The 23,806-nt window shown below is 42.6% G+C and overlaps 1 protein-coding gene across 2 annotated transcripts in view; it reads left to right on the forward strand.

Annotated features, from left to right (window-relative positions):
- Window positions 1-23,806, forward strand: part of ABHD12 (abhydrolase domain containing 12, lysophospholipase) — a 531,420-nt gene that overhangs the window by 294,694 nt on the left and 212,920 nt on the right. For both annotated transcript variants that reach the window (XM_053711964.1, XM_053711963.1), the window contains exon 2: window positions 439-563. In XM_053711964.1, the coding sequence (XP_053567939.1) occupies window positions 439-563 (125 nt within the window). The remainder of the gene's footprint in view (window positions 1-438; window positions 564-23,806) is intronic.

Below are 23,806 nucleotides of genomic sequence, written 5' to 3' on the forward strand. Positions count from 1 at the left end.
ATTGAAAGGGATCTTAAAATTCCACACTCTGAATCATGAAAGTTTAATTTTGACTTTAAGTCCCTTAAATTATAGTACACTGAGTAAAGGCAGCAGATTTTTTCCTTCTTAGTCATGATTCTCGGATCATGATTATTTTTTTGGAAACCTTTTGGAAGACAGAAAAATAATAAAATAATCTATATTTCCCAAATCCCCTTTTTTCTTCAAGTTTGGTCATTGTTTTTTAATCTTAAAATCACTTTAGTTTTTGATCAGCAATATTGTTGAAATTTGTGTGGGGTCGCAACGTGTCAATAATTTTGCCCTGGTAATTTGACAGACAGTGGACAGTTATGCAGATACAGCAGACAACAGTTTAAAATTCTGATATAAATCTTTGTGTTCATGCTTTAAAACATACTGATCGATATGTTTGTGTTTATTTTTATTTTAAAGGCGCTACGGTTTATGGTTCCGGTTACGAATGTTCCTAGTCTGGTTAATTGGACTGTACATAATCATCCCCTTCCTTGTAAAGTTATGTCCTGCTATCCAAGCAAAGCTGGTCTTTTTAAATTTTGGTAAGTATTTTTAACCAATTCCTGTGTAATGTGTTGGAGAGTCTGCAATCTGTACCCCAGCCTCCTGGGAGCAGTGGAAAAACTAGAGTTTTGAGAGTTAAATTACAGGAAAAGGAAGTAAAATAAATCATGAAAATGCGTGTTAGTTTTTTCACTAAACCTTTTATTTGTAATTAAAGCAACAGTAAAGATCCTTTAAATACAATACATTTCTGTTGTGTTGCTATAGAATAATATATCACCCAAGCTAAATATTTTTAAAACAAATTAAAGGTCCTTTTTATTGGTATTAGTTTTCATTAGTGAAACTCCGCCTACTATTTGCCTTATTTGGGGAAGCCAATCTGGCTTTAGTCCTCAGACAACAAGGTTAGCCACTGCCACAAAGTTAGTATAAAGTGAATGGTTTCCAAGTTGTTGTCTGATAAATCCACTTAGGGACAATATGTAGTAGAGTTAGCCTTGAGAAATCAGATGGGTGCATTTTAATGTCTGAGAATTAGAAATTGCACTATTTTCATAGCTACATTACATGAAAGGGGGGCAAAATAAATAATGAAAATATATTACAAGGTTTCATTATGTATAAGTAAACATTTTATATAAAAAAAAATCTCAAGGGTTTTGCTTGTTATACTTGTTATATAGGTCATAGACATGGTGATGAAATGGGCTTATTTGTCCTTTTGTACACAACTTTTTCTTGTTATGAATCACAGCACAAATAGTGTTTAAACAAATCTAACTTAAAAGTCAAAGGTTTATCTGCTTCCACTGAATGTTTTTCAAGATTATGAACAATTCAGCTAAACATAATTTAGCTGCTTCTTTACTTCTTTCTAGTATTTAGGTAACGAACCTGGTGGTGAGGTTTATCAATTTGATATAAACGCAAGAGCTGTAAATGTGATTGACAGATAACCAACTGATGCATAGGACTCCATTTATCAAGCAGCGGAAATTCCTTGGAGCCATTGGGGTGCTGACTCACTCGTGCCTGCTTAACGCAAGTTAAAAAGCAGTTGTCATATGTCGGCTGCTTCTTAACTTCTCCAGAACCTCAGAGGTGACAGAAAATAAATCAAACCAAACTCAATAGTTGCGGGTGATTGGCAGCCCTGGGTGTGAGAACAGGGGGAAAAGTGTGCAAGGATAATTGTTCATCTACTGCCATCTCTCGATGAAGATGGACAGGTTCCCTAGCTGGGAGCGTTGTCTGTTCGTCTAATATTAAATAAGGCCTATAATCTTAGATAAAAGTATGGGGGATTTAGTTTTGTGTAACATGTAAAGCAGTTCAGATGCAATTAAAGGGACATGAAACCCACTTTTCTCTTGTTAAGTGTGTTCAGTCCACGGGTCATCCATTACTTATGGGATATATTCTCCTTCCCAACAGGAAGTTGCAAGAGGATCACCCAAGCAGAGCTGCTATATAGCTCCTCCCCCCCACATGTCATACCCAGTCATTCTCTTGCAAGTCTCAACAAAGAAGGAGGTCGCGAGAGGGGATAGGAGTTTTTACTTAATTATTCTTCAATCAAAAGTTTGTTATTTTAAATGGCACCGGAGTGTGCTGTTTTTCTATCTCAGGCAGTATTTGGAAGAAGAAACTGCCTGCGTTTTCTATGATCTTAGCAGGCGTAACTAAGATCCACTGGCTGTTCTTGACATTCTGAGTAGTGGGGTAACTTCAGAACATGGGAATAGCATGCGAGGTCCCCCGCAAATGAGGTATGTGCAGTACAATATTTTCTGGGAATGGAATTGACTAAGAAAACACTGCTGTTACCCGTATGATGTAAGTACAGCCTTAAATGCAGTAGTAGTGACTGGTATCAGGCTGATAAATGTATGCACAGTAGAGTTATTTTCTAGGGACTAGAATTTGACTGAGAAAATACTGTTAATACTGAAATAATGCTTAAGCCTTATCTGCAGTGGAAGCGACTGGTAGCAGGCTTAGTGATAACTTTGCATGACATTAAAAGAAGTTTGTTTTTAAAACGTTTACTGGCATGTTATTCGTTTTGTGAGGTACTTTGGTGATAAATCCTTTTGGGCATGAATTTTTTTCTCTTTTTTTCCACATGGCTAACGTATATTTCTGCATAGAAACCGTTATATCAGGTCTTCCACTGTTGTAAATGAGTGGGAGGGGCCTTTTTTTTTTAGCGCCTTGTTGCGCAGTTAAAATTCTAGCACAGTCTTCCTGCTTCTTCCTCCTTGATCCAGAACGTCTCTAGAGAGCTCAGGGGTCTTCAAAATTCGTTTTTGAGGGAGGTAATCAGTCACAGCAGACCTGTGACAGTGTGTTTGACTGTGATAAAAACGTTAAATCTTAATTTTATATCTGTTTTTTTGGGTACTGAGGGGTTAATCATCCTTTTGCTAATGGGTGCAATCCTCTGCTAATTAATACATTTAAAGAATTGTTGACTATAACTGAATTAGTTCTTTGTTATTCAACTGTGTTTTTAAGAAAGCGCTGCAGCGTTTTTTATATTGCTTGTAAACTTATTGAAAGTAATTTCCAAGCTTGCTAGCTTCATTGCTAGTCTGTTTAAACATGTCTGATACAGAGGAATCTGCTTGTTCATTATGTTTAAAAGCCGATGTGGAGCCCAATAGAAATGTGTACCAATTGTATTGATATTACTTTGAATAAAAGTCAATCTGTACCGATAAAGAAATTATCACCAGACAACGAGGGGGAAGTTATGCCGTCTAACTCTCCTCACGTGTCAGTACCTTCGTCTCCCGCTCGGGAGGTGCGTGAGATTGAGGCGCCAAGTACATCAAGGCCCTTACAAATCACTTTACATGATATGGCTAATGTTATGAAAGAAGTATTATACAATATGCCCGAGTTAAGAGGCAAGCGCGACAGCTCTGGGTTAAGGACAGAGCGCGCTGATGACACGAGAGCCATGTCTGATACTGCGTCACAATTTGCAGAACACGAGAACGGAGAGCTTCATTCTGTGGGTGACGGTTCTGATTCGGGGAGACCGGATTCAGAAATTTCAAATTTTAAATTTAAGCTTGAGAACCTCCGCGTGTTGCTAGGGGAGGTGTTAGCGGCTCTGAATGATTGTGACACGGTGGCAATCCCAGAGAAATTATGTAGGCTGGATAAATACTATGCGGTACCGGTGTGTACTGACGTTTTTCCTATACCAAAGAGGCTTACAGAGATTATTAGCAAGGAGTGGGATAGACCCAGTGTGCCTTTTTCCCCTCCTCCGATATTTAGAAAAATGTTCCCTATAGACGCCACCACACGAGACTTATGGCAGACGGTCCCTAAGGTGGAGGGAGCAGTTTCTACTTTAGCCAAGCGTACCACTATCCCGGTGGAGGATAGCTGTGCTTTCTCAGATCCAATGGATAAAAAATTAGAGGGTTACCTTAAGAAAATGTTTGTTCAACAAGGTTTTATATTACAGCCTCTTGCATGCATTGCGCCTGTCACTGCTGCAGCGGCATTCTGGTTTGAGTCTCTGGAAGAGGCGATTCGCACAGCACCATTGGATGAGTCTTTGAGCAAGCTTAGAACCCTTAAGCTGGCTAATGCGTTTGTTTCGGATGCCGTAGTGCATTTAACCAAACTTACGGCTAAGAATTCCAGATTCGCCATACAGGCGCGCAGAGCGCTATGGCTTAAATCCTGGTCAGCAGATGTAACTTCTAAGTCTAAACTACTGAACATTCCTTTCAAAGGGCAGACCTTATTCAGGCCCGGCTTGAAGGAAATTATTGCTGACATTACTGGAGGTAAGGGCCACACCCTTCCTCAGGACAGGGCCAAATCAAAGGCCAAACAGTCTAATTTTCGTGCCTTTCGTAATTTCAAGGCAGGAGCAGCATCAACTTCCTCCGCTCCAAAACAGGAAGGACCTACTGCTCGTTACAGACAGGGTTGGAAAGGCAACCAGTCATGGAACAAGGGCAAGCAGGCCAGAAAGCCTACTTCCGCCCCTAAGACAGCATGAAGACAGGGCCCCCTTTCCGGAGACGGATCTAGGGGGGGGCAGACTTTCTCTCTTCGCCCAGGCTTGGGCAAGAGATGTACAGGATCCCTGGACGTTGGAGATTATATCTCAGGGATACCTTCTGGATTTCAAATCTTCTCCTCCACAAGGGAGGTTCCATCTGTCAAGGTTATCAACAAACCTAGCAAAGAAAGAGGCATTTCTACAATATGTACAAGACCTCTTAGTGATGGGAGTGATCCACCCAGTTCCGCGAACGGAACAGGGGCAAGGGTTTTATTCAAATCTGTTTGTGGTTCCCAAAAGAGAGGGAACCTTCAGACCAATCTTAGACTTAAAGATCTTAAACAAATTCCTAAGGGTTCCATCGTTCAAGATGGAAACCATTCGGACCATCCTACCCATGATCCAAGAGGGTCAATATATGACCACAGTGGACTTAAAGGATGCCTACCTTCACATACCGATTCACAGAGATCATTATCGGTACCTAAGGTTTGCCTTTCTAGACAGGCATTACCAGTTTGTAGCTCTTCCCTTCGGGTTGGCTACGGCCCCGAGAATTTTTACAAAGGTTCTGGGCTCACTTCTGGCGGTACTAAGACCACGAGGCATAGCGGTGGCTCCGTACCTAGATGACATTCTGATACAAGCGTCAAGTTTTCAAAACGCAAAGTCTCATACAGAGATAGTTCTAGCATTTCTGAGGTCGCATGGGTGGAAAGTGAACGTGGAAAAGAGTTCTCTGTTACCACTCACAAGGGTCCCTTTTCTAGGGACTCTTATAGATTCTGTAGAGATGAAGATTTACCTGACGGAGTCCAGGTTATCAAAGATTCTCAATGCTTGCCGTGTCCTTCACTCCATTCCAAGCCCATCAGTAGCTCAGTGCATGGAAGTAATCGGCTTAATGGTCGCGGCAATGGACATAGTGCCATTTGCGCGCCTACATCTCAGACCGCTGCAACTATGCATGCTAAGTCAATGGAACGGGGATTACTCAGATCTGTCCTCTTTGCTAAATCTGGACCAGAAGACCAGAGATTCTCTTCTCTGGTGTTTATCACGGGTTCATCTGTCCAAAGGAATGACTTTTCGCAGACCAGATTGGACGATTGTAACAACAGATGCCAGCCTACTAGGCTGGGGAGCAGTCTGGAACTCCCTGAAGGCTCAGGGATCGTGGACTCAGGAGGAGAAACTCCTCCCGATAAACATTCTAGAATTAAGAGCAATATTCAATGCTCTTCTAGCTTGGCCTCAGTTAGCAACACTGAGGTTCATCAGATTTCAGTCTGACAACATCACGACTGTGGCTTACATCAATCATCAAGGGGGAACCAGGAGTTCCCTAGCGATGTTGGAAGTCTCGAAGATAATTCGCTGGGCAGAGTCTCACTCTTGCCACCTGTCAGCGATCTACATCCCAGGCGTGGAGAACTGGGAGGCGGATTTTCTAAGTCACCAGACTTTTCATCCGGGGGAGTGGGAACTTCACCCGGAGGTATTTGCTCAACTGATTCATCGTTGGGGCAAACCGGATCTGGATCTCATGGCATCTCGCCAGAACGCCAAGCTTCCTTGTTACGGATCCAGGTCCAGGGACCCGGGTGCGGTGCTGGTAGATGCACTAGCAGCCCCTTGGGTTTTCAACATAGCTTATGTGTTTCCACCTTTTCCGTTGCTACCTCGACTGATTGCCAGGATCAAACAGGAGAGAGCATCTGTGATTCTGATAGCGCCTGCTTGGCCACGCAGGACCTGGTATGCAGACCTAGTGGACATGTCGTCCTGTCCACCATGGTCTCTACCCCTGAGGCAGGACCTTCTAATTCAGGGTCCTTTCAACCATCCAAACCTAATTTCTCTGAGGCTGACTGCTTGGAAATTGAACGCTTGATTCTATCAAAGCGTGGGTTTTCGGATCAGTTATTGATACAATAATACAGGCTCGGAAACCTGTTACCAGAAAAATTTACCATAAAATATGGCGTAAATATTTATATTGGTGTGAATCCAAGAGTTACTCATGGAGTAGGGTTAGGATTCCTAGGATATTGTCCTTTCTACAAGAGGGTTTAGAAAAGGGCTTATCCGCTAGTTCACTAAAGGGACAGATTTCTGCTCTGTCTATTCTTTTACACAAGCGTCTGGCAGAGAATCCAGACGTCCAGGCCTTTTGTCAGGCTTTGACTAGAATTAAGCCTGTGTTTAAAACTGTTGCTCCTCCTTGGAGCTTAAACTTGGTTCTTAAAGTTCTTCAGGGTGTTCCGTTTGAACCCCTTCATTCCATTGATATTAAACTTTTTTTTTTTTTTTTTTTTTTTTTAAACATTTATTTTTTATTAAGGTTGAAAAAAAAAAATAAGAACAGTACAGAAATGCCGTTGATACAGCCATTGTAAAACATACAAGATCAATAAACCATTTCAGAGCTATCCATAACTTTGCAGGATGTATGATTAGAGGGTATGAAATAAAATACAGTATTGGCATTTAGTCCTATTGAGGTACTGTATATGTAATGGAAAAATACACGTTCTACCTCAGTTTTTCTGTGTATGATGCAACTAGAACAAATTAAACAAGATTGTCATAAAACAATATTTAACACAAAGTACAAATATGAACTTACAGGTCTAAATAAGCAAGTACATGGCAAATTCCTATCTCAATGAAAAGACTACATCCCCTTATAATGGAAAACTGATCAGAGTGTAATTCCCCCATAATGGAAAATGTCGGCCACTCTTGGACCGCCTGTCTCAGAGAAGGATTAGATAGGGGTGTGTGAGGGGGAGGGAATAGTGGGGTCATTTTTGAACCTATTATATGTTGCTAGGATATATAACTATAAGGGAACCATCATTGCCTGTAGTGTGAGCTAAGCAGGATAATTAAGCTATAAGTACTAATACCTCAATGGGTATCAAGGAGAGATAAGAAGGGGGGGGGGCTAAGATTACTTTATTTCAGCCATATCTCTAGAGCCTATACACAATTATTAATACAATTATACAAAAATATCCAGCATCTCTAATCTGCAGGTATATAGATATACAGTGAATTCAGGTATCAGCTTTGACTGCTTTGTACTCCCTCACATTATAGAAATAAAGCAAATACTATGTCATATGGTGCAGTAGGCTACTAAGTCAGATTAGGGAATAAAAGTTAAAGGATACTGTATACCATATCATTATTTTAAGGGATAATTCATAGAGGCATGAATCAAAGCCTCAAAGGCTTATGATTAGAAGAAATTGCAGCATATAGTCACTGCCAAGTAGATGCTAACATCAGGGTACCTAAATATAAATGATCCTGCTTATAGTACATATAGGTACAAACTAGTTTGTAGGGGCTTAGAAAGCAGATATTACTGTGAATATATGTTAACAATCTTAAACACATACATTATGACTAAAGATTCTAAATTGAACAGGGAGCCTTAGGAGTGCCTAGGTAAAGACAGATCACTGATTTCAGCATATATACCAATACAGAGTACAATAATAGCAACAACAAAAAAAACAGAAAAAAAAAAAACAAAAAAAAACATAGAAATTATCCGTGTTCCCCAGACAGTTCATGTACAGGAACCAGCGTGTGAATGACAAAATGTACTTAAGTCTGCCGGGGCTAGAAGGTATAGATACTGCATGGGGTCAAAATGTCCAGGTGTGTATCTGGAGTTATCTACGTCTGCTATCAAAGTCTCAGACAAAGATTCAACATGTACATATTAATGTGGCCTCTCATATCAAATTCTATGCTAACTAATAACATGAGCGCAAGCTACCTTTACTCAATCTGAGCCTGTCCGGTTATACACTTTAAAGGCCAAAAGTCGCTTCTCTGCCATTGCACTCTTTGTCAGTCTCAAAAGTATGGGATCTAATCCCCCAGTGTAAATTGGAAACAAGTGGTTCTCATCATACCTAGAGGAGCCGTCCCTATCAATAAAGGACAGCTGGTGCTATCCTACTCCGAGTCTGGGATGCAGGCCGGCATCAACTGGACAATGCTGCTCTTTGTAATTGAATGCGTAATGCAAGAGCTCCAAGCATTGGCCTAGACCTCCAGGGTCGTTCACATATCGGGCGACTTTCAAGGGCTTCTCTATCCCCGGAGGAGATCGCAGTTTCCACGCGGCTAGAGTCTTAGTAATGCTAGGTGGCCTGAGCAAGCGACCTGCCAGAGATGCTGTTAATAGCTGAAGAGGGACCAACTCCACGTCTTCAGTATGGTCCCCTGTACAGATCTTGAGTGTGGTCTCTGGGGTATAGGTGTTATCAGAGGCGGTAATATTTTTCTTTGTTACCAAGTCAGGAATAGCCTCCTCCGCTATTTTGCTTGGCTCTTGACCCGCATGAGTCTTCCGAGTATCCCCCAGGGCCTCTGTAGTCACTGTGTTTTTCCGTCCGCGATCTCTCCTCAGCGGTATAAGACCATCTCCATATTCATTCACTGGCCAGCATGCCGCTCCGGGTAAGGCCTTTTTCCTGAGTCCTGCAGGCATGAGGAGATTGTAGAGCTCTAACTTTAAGCCCCGACAGTGGAGTTCCATAAGTTGCAACATGTTGCGCTCCCATGTGTTTATGGCATCCATATTTAGCAATAGCTTTCGGCTTGGAGACTGGTAGTTCTTTGTTGTGGAAATGAATGGTTCCCTTCCCAACTCAAGAAAGGTGTTGTTCTTTTAGTAGAACAAGAAGTGTGGTCAATCTTCAGCACAACCGGCTGGTATATATCTGATATTTATCAGAGCTATGGAGGGGTGGGTGAGGTTCAAAGCCGTCCTTAGGCCTCTGCTGCGCACCTCACAGATTCTGGTCTGCTGGGCTGAAATTAACAGCAAATAATGTTTCAAACTTTTCCAGATAGATTATATGTCTTCACATAACTGAAGTATGACTTAGTAAGAGGAATTTAGGAGTGGTAAACAGCAGTTTTAACATCTCCTCTGTAGAGCCCAAATTAAAAAGCAGCCATCTCAGTCGATAGTCGGACACGCCCCCCCTGATATTAAACTTTTATCTTGGAAAGTTCTGTTTTTGATGGCTATTTCCTCGGCTCGAAGAGTCTCTGAGTTATCTGCCTTACATTGCGATTCCCCTTATCTGATCTTTCATTCAGACAAGGTAGTCCTGCGTACTAAACCTGGGTTTTTACCTAAGGTTGTTTCTAACAGGAATATCAATCAAGAGATTGTTGTTCCATCATTATGTCCTAATCCTTCTTCAAAGAAGGAACGTCTTTTGCATAATCTAGACGTGGTCCATGCCCTGAAGTTCTACTTACAGGCAACTAAAAATTTTCGGCAAACTTCTTCTCTGTTTGTCGTTTACTCTGGACAGAGGAGAGGTCAAAAGGCTTCGGCTACCTCTCTCTCTTTTTGGCTTCGTAGCATAATACTTTTAGCCTATGAGACTGCTGGACAGCAGCCTCCTGAAAGAATTACAGCTCATTCCACTAGAGCTGTGGCTTCCACCTGGGCCTTTAAGAATGAGGCCTCTGTTGAACAGATTTGCAAGGCTGCAACTTGGTCTTCACTTCATACTTTTTCCAAATTTTACAAATTTGACACTTTTGCTTCTTCGGAGGCTGTTTTTGGGAGAAAGGTTCTACAGGCAGTGGTTCCTTCTGTTTAATGTTCCTGCCTTGTCCCTCCCATCATCCGTGTACTTTAGCTTTGGTATTGGTATCACATAAGTAATGGATGACCCGTGGACTGAACACACTTAACAAGAGAAAACATAATTTATGCTTACCTGATAAATTTATTTCTCTTGTAGTGTGTTCAGTCCACGGCCCGCCCTGTCTTTTTTGAGGCAGGTTCTAAATTTTAAATTATAACTCCAGTAACCACTGCACCCTATGGTTTCTCCTTTCTCGTCTTGTTTCGGTCGAATGACTGGGTATGACATGTGAGGGGAGGAGCTATATAGCAGCTCTGCTTGGGTGATCCTCTTGCAACTTCCTGTTGGGAAGGAGAATATATCCCATAAGTAATGGATGACCCGTGGACTGAACACACTACAAGAGAAATAAATTTATCAGGTTAGCATAAATTATGTTTTCTTTTATGATTTAGAAAGAACATGTCAAACAACTTTCTAATTAACGAATTTGCTTCATTCACTTGGTATTCTTAGTTGAAGGAGCAGCAATGCACCACTGGGAGCTAGCTGAACATATTGGGTGAGCTAATGACAAGAGGCATATATGTGCAGCCACAAATCAGCAGCTAGCTCTTAGTTGTGCACCTTCAACAAAGGATACCACAAGAAGAAAGCAAATTTAGATAATAGAAAATTGGAAAGTTGTTTAAAATTGCATGCTCTGTCTAAATCATGAATGTTTAAGGACAAGGCCATTTCTCCAACATAGGTGTGTCCGGTCCACGGCGTCATCCTTACTTGTGGGATATTCTCTTCCCCAACAGGAAATGGCAAAGAGCCCAGCAAAGCTGGTCACATGATCCCTCCTAGGCTCCGCCTACCCTAGTCATTCTCTTTGCCGTTGTACAGGCAACATCTCCACGGAGATGGCTTAGAGTTTTTTAGTGTTTAACTGTAGTTTTTATTATTCAATCAAGAGTTTGTTATTTTGAAATAGTGCTGGTATGTACTATTTACTCAGAAACAGAAAAGAGATGAAGATTTCTGTTTGTATGAGGAAAATGATTTTAGCAACCGTAACTAAAATCCATGGCTGTTCCACACAGGACTGTTGAGAGCGATTAACTTCAGTTGGGGGAACAGTGTGCAGTCTCTTGCTGCTTGAGGTATGACACATTCTAACAAGACGATGTAATGCTGGAAGCTGTCATTTTCCCTATGGGATCCGGTAAGCCATGTTTATTACGATGGTAAATAAGGGCTTCACAAGGGCTTATTAAGACTGTAGACTTTTCTGGGCTAAATCGATTCATTATTAACACATATTTAGCCTTGAGGAATCATTTTATCTGGGTATATTGATATTATAATATCGGCAGGCACTGTATTAGACTCCTTATTTCTTAGGGGCTTTCCCAAAGCATAAGCAGAGCCTCATTTTCGCGCCGGTGTGGCGCACTTGTTTTTGAGAGGCATGGCATGCAGTCGCATGTGAGAGGAGCTCTGATACTTAGAAAAGACTTTCTGAAGGCGTCATTTGGTATCGTATTCCCCTTTGGGTTTGGTTGGGTCTCAGCAAAGCAGATACCAGGGACTGTAAAGGGGTTAAAGTGTTAAAACGGCTCCGGTTCCGTTATTTTAAGGGTTAAAGCTTCCAAATTTGGTGTGCAATACTTTTAAGGCTTTAAGACACTGTGGTGAAAATTTGGTGAATTTTGTACAATTCCTTCATGTTTTTTCGCAATTGCAGTAATAAAGTGTGTTCAGTTTAAAATTTAAAGTGACAGTAACGGTTTTATTTTAAAACGTTTTTTGTACTTTATTATCAAGTTTATGCCTGTTTAACATGTCTGAACTACCAGATAGACTGTGTTCTGAATGTGGGGAAGCCAGAATTCCTGTTCATTTAAATAAATGTGATTTATGTGATAATGACAATGATGCCCAAGATGATTCCTCAAGTGAGGGGAGTAAGCATGGTACTGCATCATTCCCTCCTTCGTCTACACGAGTCTTGCCCACTCAGGAGGCCCCTAGTACATCTAGCGCGCCAATACTCCTTACTATGCAACAATTAACGGCTGTAATGGATAATTCTGTCAAAAACATTTTAGCCAAAATGAACCCTTGTCAGCGTAAGCGTGGCTGCTCTGTTTTAGTTACTGAAGAGCATGACGACGCTGATATTAATATCTCTGAAGGGCCCCTAACCCAATCTGAGGGGGCCAGGGAGGTTTTGTCTGAGGGAAATTACTGATTCAGGGAACATTTCTCAACAGGCTGAACCTGATGTAATTGCATTTAAATTTAAGTTGGAACATCTCCGCATTCTGCTTAAGGAGGTATTATCCACTCTGGATGATTGTGAAAAGTTGGTCATCCCAGAGAAACTATGTAAAATGGACAAGTTCCTAGAGGTGCCGGGGCTCCCAGAAGCTTTTCCTATACCCAAGCGGGTGGCGGACATTGTTAATAAAGAATGGGAAAGGCCCGGTATTCCTTTCGTCCCTCCCCCCATATTTAAAAAATTGTTTCCTATGGTCGACCCCAGAAAGGACTTATGGCAGACAGTCCCCAAGGTCGAGGGAGCGGTTTCTACTTTAAACAAACGCACCACTATACCCATAGAGGATAGTTGTGCTTTCAAAGATCCTATGGATAAAAAATTAGAAGGTTTGCTTAAAAAGATGTTTGTTCAGCAGGGTTACCTTCTACAACCAATTTCATGCATTGTCCCTGTCACTACAGCCGCATGTTTCTGGTTTGATGAGCTGATAAAGGCGCTCGATAGTGATTCTCCTCCTTATGAGGAGATTATGGACAGAATCAATGCTCTCAAATTGGCTAATTCTTTCACCCTAGACGCCACTTTGCAATTGGCTAGGTTAGCGGCTAAGAATTCTGGGTTTGCTATTGTGGCGCGCAGAGCGCTTTGGTTGAAATCTTGGTCGGCTGATGCGTCTTCCAAGAACAAGCTACTAAACATTCCTTTCAAGGGGAAAACGCTGTTTGGCCCTGACTTGAAAGAGATTATCTCTGATATCACTGGGGGTAAGGGCCACGCCCTTCCTCAGGATCGGCCTTTCAAGGCGAAAAATAGACCTAATTTTCGTCCCTTTCGTAAAAACGGACCAGCCCAAAGTGCTACGTCCTCTAAGCAAGAGGGTAATACTTCTCAAGCCAAGCCAGCTTGGAGACCAATGCAAGGCTGGAACAAGGGAAAGCAGGCCAAGAAACCTGCCACTGCTACCAAGACAGCATGAAATATTGGCCCCCGATCCGGGACCGGATCTGGTGGGGGGCAGACTCTCTCTCTTCGCTCAGGCTTGGGCAAGAGATGTTCTGGATCCTTGGGCGCTAGAAATAGTCTCCCAGGGTTATCTTCTGGAATTCAAGGGACTTCCCCCAAGGGGGAGGTTCCACAGGTCTCAGTTGTCTTCAGACCACATAAAAAGACAGGCGTTCTTACATTGTGTAGAAGACCTGTTAAAAATGGGAGTGATTCATCCTGTTCCACTAAGAGAACAAGGGATGGGGTTCTACTCCAATCTGTTCATAGTTCCCAAAAAAGAGGGAACGTTCAGACCAATCTTAGATCTCAAGATCTTAAACAAGTTTCTCAAGGTTCCATCGTTCAAGATGGAAACCATTCGAACTATTCTTCCTTCCATCCAGGAAGGTCAATTCATGACCACGGTGGATTTAAAGGATGCGTATCTACATATTCCTATCCAATAGACTCCTTAGAAATGAGGATCTTTCTAACAGAGGCCAGAAAAACAAAACTTCTAGACTCTTGTCGGATACTTCATTCCGTTCCTCTTCCTTCCATAGCTCAGTGCATGGAAGTGATCGGGTTGATGGTAGCGGCAATGGACATAGTTCCTTTTGCGCGCATTCATCTAAGACCATTACAACTGTGCATGCTCAGTCAGTGGAATGGGGACTATACAGACTTGTCTCCGAAGATACAAGTAAATCAGAGGACCAGAGACTCACTCCGTTGGTGGCTGTCCCTGGACAATCTGTCACAAGGGATGACGTTCCGCAGACCAGAGTGGGTCATTGTCACGACCGACGCCAGTCTGATGGGCTGGGGCGCGGTCTGGGGATCCCTGAAAGCTCAGGGTCTTTGGTCTCGGGAAGAATCTCTTCTACCGATAAATATTCTGGAGCTGAGAGCGATATTCAATGCTCTCAAGGCTTGGCCTCAGCTAGCGAGGACCAAGTTCATACGGTTTCAATCAGACAACATGACGACTGTTGCGTACATCAACCATCAGGGGGGAACAAGGAGTTCCCTAGCGATGGAAGAAGTGACCAAAATCATTCTATGGGCGGAGTCTCACTCCTGCCACCTGTCTGCTATCCACATCCCAGGAGTGGAAAATTGGGAAGCGGATTTTCTGAGTCGTCAGACATTGCATCCGGGGGAGTGGGAACTCCATCCGGAAATCTTTGCCCAAGTCACCCAGCGGTGGGGCATTCCAGACATGGATCTAATGGCCTCTCGTCAGAACTGCAAAGTTCCTTGCTACGGGTCCAGATCCAGGGATCCCAAGGCGGCTCTAGTGGATGCACTAGTAGCACCTTGGACCTTCAAACTAGCTTATGTGTTCCCGCCGTTTCCTCTCATCCCCAGGCTGGTAGCCAGGATCAATCAGGAGAGGGCGTCGGTGATCTTGATAGCTCCTGCGTGGCCACGCAGGACTTGGTATGCAGATCTGGTGAATATGTCATCGGCTCCACCTTGGAAGCTACCTTTGAGACGAGACCTTCTTGTTCAGGGTCCGTTCGAACATCCGAATCTGGTTTCACTCCAGCTGACTGCTTGGAGATTGAACGCTTGATTCTATCGAAGCGAGGATTCTCAGATTCTGTTATGGATACTCTTGTTCAGGCCAGAAAGCCTGTAACTAGAAAGATTTACCACAAGATTTGGAAAAAATATATCTGTTGGTGTGAATCTAAAGGATTCCCTTGGGACAAGGTTAAGATTCCTAAGATTTTATCCTTCCTTCAAGACGGATTAGAAAAAGGATTATCTGCAAGTTCCCTGAAGGGACAGATTTCTGCCTTGTCTGTGTTACTTCACAAAAAGCTGGCAGCTGTGCCAGATGTTCAAGCTTTTGTTCAGGCTCTGGTTAGAATTAAGCCTGTTTACAAACCTTTGACTCCTCCTTGGAGTCTCAATTTAGTTCTTTCAGTTCTTCAGGGGGTTCCGTTTGAACCCTTACATTCCGTTGATATTAAGTTATTATCTTGGAAAGTTTTGTTTTTAGTTGCAATTTCTTCTGCTAGAAGAGTTTCAGAATTATCTGCTCTGCAGTGTTCTCCTCCTTATCTGGTGTTCCATGCAGATAAGGTGGTTTTACGTACTAAACCTGGTTTTCTTCCAAAAGTTGTTTCTAACAAAAACATTAACCAGGAGATTATCGTACCTTCTCTGTGTCCGAAACCAGTTTCAAAGAAGGAACGTTTGTTGCACAATTTGGATGTTGTTCGCGCTCTAAAATTCTATTTAGATGCTACAAAGGATTTTAGACAAACATCTTCCTTGTTTGTTGTTTACTCCGGTAAAAGGAGAGGTCAAAAAGCAACTTCTACCTCTCTCTCCTTTTGGATTAAAAGCATCATCAGATTGGCTTACGAGACTGCAGGACGGCAGCCTCCCGAAAGAATCACAGCTCATTCCACTAGGGCTGTGGCTTCCACATGGGCCTTCAAGAACGAGGCTTCTGTTGATCAGATATGTAGGGCAGCGACTTGGTCTTCACTGCACACTTTTACCAAATTTTACAAGTTTGATACTTTTGCTTCTTCTGAGGCTATTTTTGGGAGAAAGGTTTTGCAAGCCGGTGGTGCCTTCCATTTAGGTGACCTGATTTGCTCCCTCCCTTCATCCGTGTCCTAAAGCTTTGGTATTGGTTCCCACAAGTAAGGATGACGCCGTGGACCGGACACACCTATGTTGGAGAAAACAGAATTTATGTTTACCTGATAAATTACTTTCTCCAACGGTGTGTCCGGTCCACGGCCCGCCCTGGTTTTTTTAATCAGGTCTGATATTTTATTTTCTTTAACTACAGTCACCACGGTACCATATGGTTTCTCCTATGCAAATATTCCTCCTTAACGTCGGTCGAATGACTGGGGTAGGCGGAGCCTAGGAGGGATCATGTGACCAGCTTTGCTGGGCTCTTTGCCATTTCCTGTTGGGGAAGAGAATATCCCACAAGTAAGGATGACGCCGTGGACCGGACACACCGTTGGAGAAAGTAATTTATCAGGTAAACATAAATTCTGTTTTTTCAATTTCTTTCCCTTAAGGACCAGGGTTATTTTTACATTTCTGCGGTGTTTGTGTTTAGCTGTAATTTTCCTCTTACTCATTTACTGTACCCACACATATTATATACCGTTTTTCTCGCCATTAAATGGACTTTCTAAAGATAGCATTATTTTCATCATATCTTATAATTTACTATAAAAAAATTATAAAATATGAGGAAAAAATGGAAAAAACACACTTTTTCTAACTTTGACCCCCAAAATCTGTTACACATCTACAACAACCAAAAAACACCCATGCTAAATAGTTTCTAAATTGTGTCCTGAGTTTAGAAATACCCAATGTTTACATGTTTTTTGCTTTTTTTGCAAGTTATAGGGCAATAAGTACAAGTAGCACTTTGCTATTTCCAAACCACTTTTTTTTTTCAAAATTAGCGCTAGTTACATTGAGACACTGATATCTTTCAGGAATCCCTGAATATCCACTGACATGTATATATTTTTTTTAGAAGACATCCCAAAGTATTGATCTAGGCCCATTTTGGTATATTTCATGCCACCATTTCACCGCCAAATAAGATTAAATAAAAAAAAAAATGTGTTCACTTTTTCACAAATTTTTTGACAAACTTTAGGTTTCTCACTGAAATGATTTGCAAACAACTTGTGCAATTATGGCATAAATGGTTGTAAATGCTTCTCTGGGATCCCCTTTGTTCAGAAATAGCAGACATATATGGCTTTGGCGTTGCTTTTTGGTACTTAGAAGGCCGCTAAATGCCACTGCGCACCACACGTGTATTATGCCCAGCAGTGAAGGGGTTAATTAGGGAGCATGTAGGGAGCTTCTAGGGTTTATTTTAGCTTTATTGTAGTGTAGTAGACAACCCCAAGTATTGATCTAGGCCCATCTTGGTATATTTCATGCCACCATTTCAACGCCAAATGCGATGAAATGAAAAAAAACGTTACATTTCTCCAACATTGGTGTGTCCGGTCCACGGCGTCATCCTTACTTGTGGGAATTATCTCTTCCCCAACAGGAAATCGCAAAGAGTCCCAGCAAAGCTGGCCATATAGTCCCTCCTAGGCTCCGCCCACCCCAGTCATTCTCTTTGCCGTTGCACAGGCAACATCTCCACGGAGATGGTTAAGAGTATGTGGTGTTTAGTTGTAGTTTTTTTTTTTATTCTACTATCAAGAGTTTGTTATTTTAAAATAGTGCTGGTATGTACTATTTACTCTGAAACAGAAAAGGATGAAGATTTCTGTTTGTGAGAGGAAGATGATTTTAGCAGACAGTAACTAAAATCGATTGCTGTTTCCACATAGGACTGTTGAGATGAAGTAACTTCAGTTGGGGGAAACAGTTAGCAGACTTTTCTGCTTAAGGTATGACTAGCCATATTTCTAACAAGACTGTAATGCTGGAAGGCTGTCATTTCCCCTCATGGGGACCGGTAAGCCATTTTCTTAGTCTCAAACAGAATAAAGGGCTTAATATGGGCTATAAAACTGGTAGACACCTTTATGGGCTAAATCGATTGCTTTATTTGGACATTTTATACATGTTTATGCTGATAATTCACACTTATAAACTTGGGGAACGTTTTTTAACGTCAGGCACTATGTTAGACACCTTTTCCAGTCAGGAAGGGCCTTCCCAGTTGTAGGCTGAGCCTCATTTTCGCTCCATTACTGCGCAGTTGTTTTTGAGAGCAAGACATGCAGATGCATGTGTGAGGACCTGAAAGTAGTTGGAAAAGTTCCTAAAAGGCGTCATTTGGTATCGTATTCCCCTCTGGGCTTGGTAAAGTCACAGCAAAGGCTGTAGCTGGGACTGTATAGGGGTTAAATCTGTAACCGGCTCCGGTTTCGTTATTTTAGTTGAAATATTTTTTATTGAAAATAAGACTTCAATTACAGAATGTATCCGACAACAGTGCATAAATTGGCCCCCCCACCCCAAAGTCCATGAATTTGTTGAGTGAGCTTTCACACCTCAACGAAGCTGTATAACCTTTGGGTCGGTAGGTACTTAAGCAGAGCTGTAAATGTATTTAAAGAATGTCCAAAAGTTCTGCATTTCTGAATTTCTGCTCGTCTTATTAATTTTGTATTACTGAACTTGAAAAAAAAAGAGTTAACACCAACAAATGAACTAACCTTACAACAAATAAACAATTATAACATTCAACTTGCCTGTTTCGTTATTATCTTGTACACTGTTCCGAGAGGAGAGACTCCTTTTCACCCAAAGCTATCTCCCATTGTCTAATTGTGTCTTGTCTGGTTTATGTCTCAGGAGGTCTCGGTAGTTTGAATGTCACCTGATCCCCTATCATTTATTTTTGAGGGGGAATACCCCCTCCAGGCCGCCCTCTCACCCATCATTCAACATCCAGTAGTACCAGACCTTTAAGAACTGTTCCTTATTCCCCTGTATGGAAGCTACAGTTTCTGACATCTTATATACCATTTGGATCCTCTCTTTTACCTCCCCCCAGGAGGGTACCCCTGTCTTCCAGTACTTAGCAATAGTGATCCTAGTAGCTGTACATAGCAAGCGAATGAATGTGTTAGTAGCTGAATTGAATCTAGGTATATGCTCGTTCAGGAGTGCCTGAGATGCCCCCAGGGCAATATTTTCGTTTAGTACTGTACTCAGCATCTTAGATAGATCTACCCATATCCGTTGCACCTGAGGGCACTCCCACCACATGTGTATATATGTCCCTATCGCTGAGCACCTCCTATAACAGTTTCTGTTTCCCTTCTCAGAGTAATGAGCCGTAATAATTGGAGTAAGGTACCACCGGAATGACGTCTTTATGCAGTTTTCTCTAAAATCTGCGCAAATCAGTCCCCTGGTAGAAGAGGCGAAGATCGCTTCCCATTCCTCCCTAGAGTACTCTTTGTTCAAGTCTGCCTCCCACTTAGCTGCTGTTAGTGTCTTAGAGGTGTTTCTGGTTTTTTGTAGTGTTAAATAAATCTGAGAGATCACCTTTTTACCCCTATCACCTGAACCGCATAATTGTTCTAATGCTGTTGGGGATTGCTTCTGATAATGTGGTATATATTTTGCAATAGCTGAAGTTACCTGGAGATATAGGAACCACTGGAGTTTGTCAGGTCTAATCATTTCTTGTATTCAGTTATATGTAGCTAATTTACCATTTTGATAGAAATCTGCCACTCTATAGAGACCCTTATTCTCCCATTTTTCCACCTGGACCCGGAAATCAGTGTGTAGTAAAGTTTTGATTGGTCTCACCAATGAGTTTACCGGAATTAGGTGCAGAGATCTGGTCAAAGTCTGCCACATCTTCATCATGTCCTTAGTTATTGATGAGGCAGCTGAGTCTCCACTAGACTTACTATCTCTTTCCCATAGGATATCTTCTGGGGATCTATATGAGGAAATCGCCGTCTCCACTTCCACCCAGACCAGTCTGTCTGTTTTTCTGCCTATTAACGTGTTCTGTCCTAATCTTGCTGCCTGAAAATAATCTACCAGGTTGGGGACTCCCACCCCCCCCCAAACTTCTATGTAATTTAAGAATATGAGAGGCTATCCTAGCTGTTTTGGGGCCCCTTACAAACCTTATTAGGTCTGTTTGCAATTTTTGAAGTTCCAATAAGGGAATTTTGATTGGCAAAGCCCTAAATAGGTATAAAAGCTTGGGAAGAATATTCATTTCTCCAACATAGGTGTGTCCGGTCCACGGCGTCATCCTTACTTGTGGGATATTCTCTTCCCCAACAGGAAATGGCAAAGAGCCCAGCAAAGCTGGTCACATGATCCCTCCTAGGCTCCGCCTACCCCAGTCATTCTCTTTGCCGTTGTACAGGCAACATCTCCACGGAGATGGCTTAGAGTTTTTTAGTGTTTAACTGTAGTTTTTCATTATTCAATCAAGAGTTTGTTATTTTCAAATAGTGCTGGTACGTACTATTTACTCAGAAACAGAAAAGAGATGAAGAATTCTGTTTGTATGAGGAAAATGATTTTAGCAACCGTAACTAAAATCCATGGCTGTTCCACACAGGACTGTTGAGAGCAATTAACTTCAGTTGGGGGAACAGTTTGCAGTCCCTTGCTGCTTGAGGTATGACACATTCTAACAAGACGATGTAATGCTGGAAGCTGTCATTTTCCCTATGGGATCCGGTAAGCCATGTTTATTACGATTGTAAATAAGGGCTTCATAAGGGCTTATTTAAACTGTAGACTTTTTCTGGGCTAAATCGATTGATATTAACACATATTTAGCCTTGAGGAATCATTTTATCTGGGTATTTTGATATAATAATATCGGCAGGCACTGTTTTAGACACCTTATTCTTTAGGGGCTTTCCCAAAGCATAGGCAGAGTCTCATTTTCGCGCCGGTGTTGCGCACTTGTTTTTGAGAGGCATGGCATGCAGTCGCATGTGAGAGGAGCTCTGATACTTATAAAAGACTTCTGAAGGCGTCATTTGGTATCGTATTCCCCTTTGGGTTTGGTTGGGTCTCAGCAAAGCAGATACCAGGGACTGTAAAGGGGTTTAAAGCTTAAAACGGCTCCGGTTCCGTTATTTTAAGGGTTAAAGCTTCCAAAATTGGTGTGCAATATTTTCAAGGCTTTAAGACGCTGTGGTGAAAATTTGGTGAATTTTGAATAATTCCTATTCATTTAAATAAATGTGATTTATGTGATAATGACAATGATGCCCAAGATGATTCCTCAAGTGAGGGGAGTAAGCATGGTACTGCATCATTCCCTCCTTCGTCTACACGAGTCTTGCCCACTCAGGAGGCCCCTAGTACATCTAGCGCGCCAATACTCCTTACTATGCAACAATTAACGGCTGTAATGGATAATTCTGTCAAAAACATTTTAGCCAAAATGAACCCTTGTCAGCGTAAGCGTGGCTGCTCTGTTTTAGTTACTGAAGAGCATGACGACGCTGATATTAATATCTCTGAAGGGCCCCCAACCCAATCTGAGGGGGCCAGGGAGGTTTTGTCTGAGGGAGAAATTACTGATTTAGGGAACATTTCTCAGCAGGCTGAATCTGATGTGATTACATTTAAATTTAAATTGGAACATCTCCGCATTTTGCTTAAGGAGGTATTATCCACTCTGGATGATTGTGAAAATTTAGTCATCCCAGAGAAACTATGTAAAATGGACAAGTTCCTAGAGGTGCCGGGGCTCCCAGAAGCTTTTCCTATACCCAAGCGGGGTGGCGGACATTGTTAATAAAGAATGGGAAAGGCCCGGTATTCCTTTCGTCCCTCCCCCCATATTTAAAAAATTGTTTCCTATGGTCGACCCCAGAAAGGACTTATGGCAGTCAGTCCCCAAGGTCGAGGGAGCGGTTTCTACTTTAAACAAACGCACCACTATTCCCATAGAGGATAGTTGTGCTTTCAAAGATCCTATGGATAAAAAATTAGAAGGTTTGCTTAAAAAGATGTTTGTTCAGCAGGGTTACCTTCTACAACCCATTTCATGCATTGTCCCTGTCACTACTGCCGCATATTTCTGGTTTGATGAACTGCAAGAGGGTAATACTGCTCAGGCCAAGCCAGCTTGGAGACCAATGCAAGGCTGGAACAAGGGAAAGCAGGCCAAGAAACCTGCCACTGCTACCAAGACAGCATGAAATATTGGCCCCCGATCCGGGACCGGATCTGGTGGGGGGCAGACTCTCTCTCTTCGCTCAGGCTTGGGCAAGAGATGTTCTGGATCCTTGGGCGCTAGAAATAGTCTCCCAAGGTTATCTTCTGGAATTCAAGGGACTTCCCCCAAGGGGGAGGTTCCACAGGTCGCAGTTGTCTTCAGACCACATAAAAAGACAGGCGTTCTTACATTGTGTAGAAGACCTGTTAAAAATGGGAGTGATTCATCCGGTTCCATTAAGAGAACAAGGGATGGGGTTCTACTCCAATCTGTTCATAGTTCCCAAAAAAGAGGGAACGTTCAGACCAATCCTAGATCTCAAGATCTTAAACAAATTTCTCAAGGTCCCATCGTTCAAGATGGAAACCATTCGAACTATCCTTCCTTCCATCCAGGAAGGTCAATTCATGACCACGGTGGATTTAAAGGATGCGTATCTACATATTCCTATCCACAAGGAACATCATCGGTTCCTAAGGTTTGCATTCCTGGACAAACATTACCAGTTCGTGGCGCTTCCTTTCGGATTAGCCACTGCTCCAAGGATTTTCACAAAGGTACTAGGGTCCCTTCTAGCGGTGCTAAGACCAAGGGGCATTGCAGTAGTACCTTACCTGGACGACATTCTGATTCAAGAGTCGTCCCTTCCTCAAGCAAAGGCTCACACGGACATTGTCCTGGCCTTTCTCAGATCTCACGGCTGGAAAGTGAACGTGGAAAAGAGTTCTCTATCCCCGTCAACAAGGGTTCCCTTCTTGGGAACAATTATAGACTCCTTAGAAATGAGGATCTTTCTAACAGAGGCCAGAAAAACAAAGCTTCTGGACTCTTGTCGGATACTTCATTCCGTTCCTCTTCCTTCCATAGCTCAGTGCATGGAAGTGATCGGGTTGATGGTGGCGGCGATGGACATAGTTCCTTTTGCGCGCATTCATCTAAGACCATTACAACTGTGCATGCTCAGTCAGTGGAATGGGGACTATACAGACTTGTCTCCGAAGATACAAGTAAATCAGAGGACCAGAGACTCACTCCGTTGGTGGCTGTCCCTGGACAATCTGTCTCAAGGGATGATGTTTCACAGACCAGAGTGGGTCATTGTCACGACCGACGCCAGTCTGATAGGCTGGGGCGCGGTCTGGGGATCCCTGAAAGCTCAGGGTCTTTGGTCTCGGGAAGAATCTCTTCTACCGATAAATATTCTGGAACTGAGAGCGATATTCAATGCTCTCCAGGCCTGGCCCCAGCTTGCGAGGACCAGGTTCATACGGTTTCAATCAGACAACATGACGACTGTTGCGTACATCAACCATCAGGGGGGAACAAGGAGTTCCCTAGCGATGGAAGAAGTAACCAAAATTATTCTTTGGGCGGAGTCTCACTCCTGCCACCTGTCTGCTATCCACATCCCAGGAGTGGAAAATTGGGAAGCGGATTTTCTGAGTCGTCAGACATTGCATCCGGGGGAGTGGGAACTCCATCCGGAAATCTTTGCCCAAGTCACTCACCTGTGGGGCATTCCAGACATGGATCTGATGGCCTCTCGTCAGAACTTCAAAGTTCCTTGCTACGGGGCCAGATCCAGGGATCCCAAGGCGGCTCTAGTGGATGCACTAGTAGCACCTTGGACCTTCAATCTAGCTTATGTGTTCCCGCCATTT

This window comes from Bombina bombina, chromosome 4 (genome assembly GCF_027579735.1).
Source record: "Bombina bombina isolate aBomBom1 chromosome 4, aBomBom1.pri, whole genome shotgun sequence".
Classification (NCBI taxonomy): domain Eukaryota; kingdom Metazoa; phylum Chordata; class Amphibia; order Anura; family Bombinatoridae; genus Bombina; species Bombina bombina.